This window comes from Cynara cardunculus (assembly GCF_001531365.2).
Source record: "Cynara cardunculus var. scolymus isolate 2C chromosome LG 13, CcrdV1, whole genome shotgun sequence".
In the NCBI taxonomy this organism is placed as follows: Eukaryota; Viridiplantae; Streptophyta; class Magnoliopsida; order Asterales; family Asteraceae; genus Cynara; species Cynara cardunculus.
The window spans coordinates 36,725,839-36,731,976 of record NC_037540.1 but is presented as its reverse complement, the minus strand read 5'-3'; the positions used below and the strand labels follow the sequence as shown (position 1 = coordinate 36,731,976).

At 34.9% G+C, this 6,138-nt stretch overlaps 1 protein-coding gene across 1 annotated transcript; it reads left to right on the top strand.

The window, feature by feature from the left end:
- Nucleotides 1-1,041: 1,041 nt before the first annotated feature.
- LOC112525665 (S-alkyl-thiohydroximate lyase SUR1-like) lies at nucleotides 1,042-4,755 on the top strand. Its single transcript, XM_025135887.1, has 7 exons — nucleotides 1,042-1,307; nucleotides 2,028-2,367; nucleotides 3,082-3,300; nucleotides 3,393-3,452; nucleotides 3,904-4,059; nucleotides 4,228-4,321; nucleotides 4,637-4,755. Exons 1-7 carry the CDS (start codon nucleotides 1,042-1,044, stop codon nucleotides 4,753-4,755), a joined length of 1,254 nt encoding a protein of 417 aa, XP_024991655.1.
- The last annotated feature ends 1,383 nt before the right edge of the window (nucleotides 4,756-6,138 follow it).

Here is a 6,138-nt window from a genome sequence, read left to right as displayed (position 1 = left end):
CAGAAAAAAATTTCTCTCGCAGATCAGCGAGGGAATGAGTTTTTTGGCATTTCTCTCGCTGATCCCTCGCTGATACTCGTCGTTGATACCTAGTTTTCTAATAATTATAAATAATGTCAACAATATGCATATGTTTTCTCTCACCATGGCCATTCTTGTTGATAGTTCCTCTTGGAGAGGAATATTAGGAAACAATGGCTTGTAGGCAAATAAATTGAATAAGAGAGGTTTCATTTTATTAATCCATTGCATTTTCCTATAGACCATGCGATCTAGCAATGTTCATTAATTTCTGATATTTATTTCGTTAAATACGTAATTACTAAGAATACAAAGACGAAAACACGAACATTTTACGCCTTTAAGGTTTTGTTTTATTAACCTAGATATTCAACCCGCTTTGCGAGCCGAATAATCCAGGACGACTACCTGCTTTGCAGATAGCCCGGAGTCACCGCATTTGAACCTTCTTGACCACAAATCCTTGGATTTGAACCTGAGACATCCAAATACTTTTGACTTTTGAAGTCAAGTTCAAACCAATCAGACACCACATTGTGGTTATCTTTATTACATATATATTAATTAAACCCTAGATTGATTATGCAATATTAAACTACAATAAACGGAAATGTGATATAAAAAATTTCATCCACCATCTTCAAGGTTATTACATATATATTAATTAAACCCTAGATACATTATGCAATATTAAACTACAATAATGGAAATATGATATAAAAAATTCCATCCACCATCTTCATGTCAGATTCTATGACGTAAGTATTTACCGACACAAACAAAAAAAGGGGCAAACGAGGCAGCCATCTTGGAAGAAATGTTCTATGAATAAAGCATCAAAACCCTAATTGGCATATGGCATACGTGTGAGGCTTTCGTCATCATGGTTTAAACCGACGCCACACCAAGTCGAAGAGCCAACCAGTTGGTATAACAACCCACATTTGAACGCCTATAAATCATGCCATTGCTCACTTCATAAACAAAGAAATCACAAAAGGGTCGTAAAGAAACAGAAGAATGGAGAAGCAAGAATGGGGTTTCAAGGAGAACCATGAGGTGCATGCAACTGCAGCTTTGACTATGAGAAACATTCTTGAAGCCCTCATCGCAAACATGGATGAAAATGGGACTGGGAAATCGATGATTCATCTGGGACACGGTGATCCTTCAATCTATCCTTGCTTTCGAACATCTACGATCGTTGAAGATGCATTAGTTGAAGCCACTCGATCTGCTAAGTTCAACTGTTATGCTCCTGGTGCTGGAATAGCTCCTGCAAGGAGGTTTGTTTTGTTACCTTTATTTAATTTCGGATTTTGCAGCTTAAGTTGTATCAAGATTTCCATATTTTGATTCTGATAATTGTTTTTTGAAAACCCTTGTGGTGGGTTACGCTTGGATTACACATCGATTAGACACCGACATTTCTTTAATTCAGGGACGTTCCAACCTTTTTTGAGGCTCTGATACATCCAAAACTTTTGATTATATTGCATAAATGAGATGACAAATAATATATGTTAAGAATAAAAAATGGGTTAAACCTAAAACAATTAACAATCTGAAACTAAAATTAAATAATTAATGATTTGAACCTAAAACCAAATAAGTAATAGTTTGAACCTAAATAATTTTCGCTATAGTTTTACAAAGGTCGATAAAAAAAAACCCTAAACACATGTAAATTTTGGGGCATGTTCAAAATCTCACATTTAATATGCTACTGGACGCATGTTCCTCATCTCTCAAAATTGATCTTTTGAAAATAATCTAATGGGTATCTATATGTATATCCAGAGTCAAAAGTCTATCAGGCTAGGGACTTGATGCTCTAGGGTAATATGTACCCTTCTAGCCCCCTCTTGTATGCCGGGGGAGTGTTGTAGTCCCACATCAGCACAGTTCTTGCATTCTCTCATCAAGAGCTCTTTTAGAGAGTAATCTGATGTGTATCTACATACATATTCTCTCGATTACAAGTTATCTATTTTGTTCATTAATAGTGCTATTGCCGAGTATCTATCAAGAGATCTTCCTTACAAGTTAACATCCAACGACGTATTCCTCACCGTTGGAGCAGACCATGCTATCGAAGTCTTGCTAACCGTTCTTGCTCGCCCCGGTGCAAATATATTGTTTCCAAGACCTAATTATCCAACGTATGAAGCCGAAGCTCGATTTAGTCCGCTCAAAGTTCGTCATTACGATCTCCTCCCAGAGAAAGGCTGGGAAGTTGATCTAGACGGTGTTAAAGCGTTGGCGGATGATCAAACTGTGGCTATAGTTCTCATCAACCCAGGGAACCCTTGTGGAAATGTTTTCACATTTAAGCACTTGAAAAAGGTGTGGTTATTGCTTTTAACTTCATTTCTCCCTACAACAAAATTGGATTTATAGTACGCCAAAAACGTATAGTTAACACTACAACAAAATCGGGTTTATAGGACAATCTCAAATTCTAAGTGTCCTAATAGACCTCTTTATAGGACTTAGTTTATAGGACCAAAAAAAAAATGTTCTATCTAAAGGTGTTGTAATTAGTTTATATGACGTTTTTTGACGTCGTAATAAGTTTTTTAGGACATTTGTAATACAAAGTGTCTTATTATCAACTTTATAGGACACTATTTGAAAAATTGTCCTATAAAAGCAACTGTCCGATAAAAAAATGAGTTTATAGGACACTTTCTCAAAAGTGTTCTATAAAGTTGCTAATGCGACACTTTGTATTAAAAATGTTCTAAAAAACTTGTTAAGACGCCCAAAAGCGTCATATAAACTTATTACAACACCTTTAGATAGAATACTTTATATTTTGGTCCTATAAATTAAGTCTTATAAAGAGGCCTATTGGAACACTTAGAGATCGAGGGTGTCCTATAAATTCAATTTTGTTGTAGTGTAAATATCCTAATAAATTAGTTTTATAGGACTTATGTTCATAAGATCAAACAGTAAAGCGTCATATTTACAGTATGCTTTTAGAAACAAGTTTTTTAAGAAATTTTCAAGAAAGATACGAACATTAGCATCTTGTTTTGTTCTTCATGATTGAAGATTGCAGAAACAGCAAGAAAACTTGGAATTCTGGTGATAGCAGATGAAGTTTATGCCCATCAAGTATTTGGAGAAAACCCGTTTATCCCGATGGGGGTATTTGGAGATATAGCACCCGTTGTGACGGTTGGGACATTATCAAAACGATGGATCGTTCCTGGTTGGCGTTTAGGTTGGATAGCGATAACTGATCCTATCGGCATTCTTCAACAAACCGGGGTTTTTTTCTTTCGTTTTCATCAACTTTTCTATCATATACAAATGAACAGATCGAGTTTTTCTCGTCTTATATATATAGATAATCGTTTCAGATTGCTGGTTCCCTAACAAGTTGTCTTACGATAACAGCTGATCCCCCTACTGTTATTCAGGTATATGATTTCAAGATCGATCGACTAACTCTTCACTACAACAAAATCGTATTTATAGGACACCAAAAATGTCTAAATTTCCTAATATACTGTATTATAGGACCAAACTATTGTGCAACCGTAAAAACGTTGCAATAAGTTTATAGTACACTTTTGGACGTCTTAACAAGTTTTTTTAGAAAATAAAGCGTCCTCATATTAATTTGTATGGCATTATTTCGAAAATGTCTTATAAAAACCATCGTATTTTTACAAGACACTTATCCAAAGTATCCTATAAAAAAACCAATACAACATTTTATTTTACAGTATCCTAAAAACTTGTTAAGACACCAAAAACGTCTTAAATTGACTGTAACACTTTAACATAGCGCATGCACAGTTGTTATGGTCCTGTAACATGAACTTAAAATGGCTTAATGAACTTAAAGTATATCCATTGATGTACCAGGGAGCAGTTCCTCACATCATAGAGAACACACCACACTCTTTTTTCTTGAACATCAACAAGTTACTAAAGGAGGCAGCAGACATGCTTTACAAGAGACTTAAGGAGATACCGCTTGTTTCATGCCCGTACAAACCCGAGGGATCAATGTTCGCCATGGTAATAAAGATCGAGTTTTTATGAAGTGCTTAACAGAATTTGTCTTTTAATTCCATTACCACAAAAAATGGCTGAATACTGGTCATGAGAAGGTCTTGGATTTAATTAAAAGCTCATTTAACGTTATATACATAAATGAGTTTGATTCGAATTTGGTTGCATATATAGGTGAAGTTAAACCCATCAGATTTTGATGATATAGTTGATGATACAGACTTCTGTATGAAGTTGGCAAGAGAGGAATCCATGATCCTTTTTCCAGGTAAGCAAAAACCCTAAATTGCATACTTAAAAGGGTGATTTTAACCATAAGGGTGGTGTCTCATTGGTTTGAGTTTGGCTCCAAAGGTCAAAAGTACCACGAGGTCTCACGTTCAAATCCAAGGAGGAATAAAAATCCCCTTGTTGCCATGGAGGTTCAAATGCGGTGACTCCGGGCTATCCCTGGGATTAGTCGGCTCGCATAGCGAGTTGGATATCCAGGTTAATCAAAAAAAAGGATGATCTTAGAAATAAGTAAAGTTCGTTTTGTTGCCTTAATTTTGATCGACGTTTATGACAATATCGATAATTGTAGGGGATGCTTTTGGTTTGAAGAACTGGGTTCGAGTGAGTTTTGCTGCAGATCAAAAAGTGCTTCAAGATGCAACTGGGAGGATGAAAGCGTTTTGCTTGAGACATGCAAAACATTACTAGGAAACTATATGTGATGATGGATAATTGTGCATCCAAATGATGGTTATATATATATATATATATATATATATATAGGGTTGATTCAAATGAAAACAAGATCAAAGTAATTATGAGAACACGAACATGCCATATCAATGTGATTTTTAGTATAAAATCACACATAATATTGGCGTTCAGATGTTCTCTTACTTAATTTGACCATGTTCTCGTTTGAACCTTTACTCCTATGTCTTTATATTTATATATATATATATATATATATATATATAAATCTATGTTCTTCCCCCCGCGTGTAGTTTTTCAATAAAGATCAATTTTTGGTTGACCATAGATGACGACTTTGTTATTGATATCATCAATTATTTTTATGGTAGTTGCTATTAAGAAAGTGGTACGAATAGTTGGTAAAGTTATTATTGTTATATGGCAATGTGTTCTTTGTCTCTTTGTATATGGCCTACGAATATTAGTTTTAGGGGTCGTTTATCAAACACTTACTTGGTAAGTGTTTATCAATAAAATTTAACATTATCATTTACTTATTGGGTAAGATTTTAGTTCACCAAAACGATATCGTATACAACAATTTACCCCGTAAGCGCTTGTTGTGATAAGGGTCGTCGCCCTCATTTACCGTGTAAGATTCTTGGTTTTTATCATATTCATTCGGTAAGGTAACGTGACTTAGTAAACGGTTATTCAGGTAAACGTTTGGTAAACGGTCCCTTAGCCAACCAAATTCCCAATATTTATATTCTTGGGATGAAGATGTATAACTTACGGTGACTCGATTATTAAGATTTTTACCAAGCAGCCAAACGGTACATTGGTCCAATTAGGTCAAAATGTGTGCAAACCATCCAACAACCGAAAGCAAAAACAGAACGGATCAACAAATGATATACTGTGTGCCATGACCATGATATCAATAATATAGCATATGATGGTTCGATATATAGCCATGTAATATGTTGGTCAAGCGCACCAATGGGTCAGGGTTTCAGTTCGGCTCTCGTGTTGGGGGGAAACGGGTTTGGTTAGAGATCAAAGTAATAACTTGGATTAAAGAAAATGGGATTTTCTCTCTATAAAATCTGATACCTTACACAAACGACATGTCGTTGTTGTAGTTTATTTAATAAATTTTCTTTGAAAAATGAAATATGATTTCTTATTAGAAATAATCAATAAACCGGTAGTTTATAGTGACTATATATCGTCGGTGTAGATCAAAAATTCAACGAAAATATTGGGGGGAATTTTGAAGTCTCTAGTGACGGCATACGTCGCTATAAGAATTTAATAAATTTGTTAGAAATTATAAAAAAGGGTGTTTTTCTGTAAGGTAACGTTTGGTTTGCGGAATGTTTTTGGATGGAATGG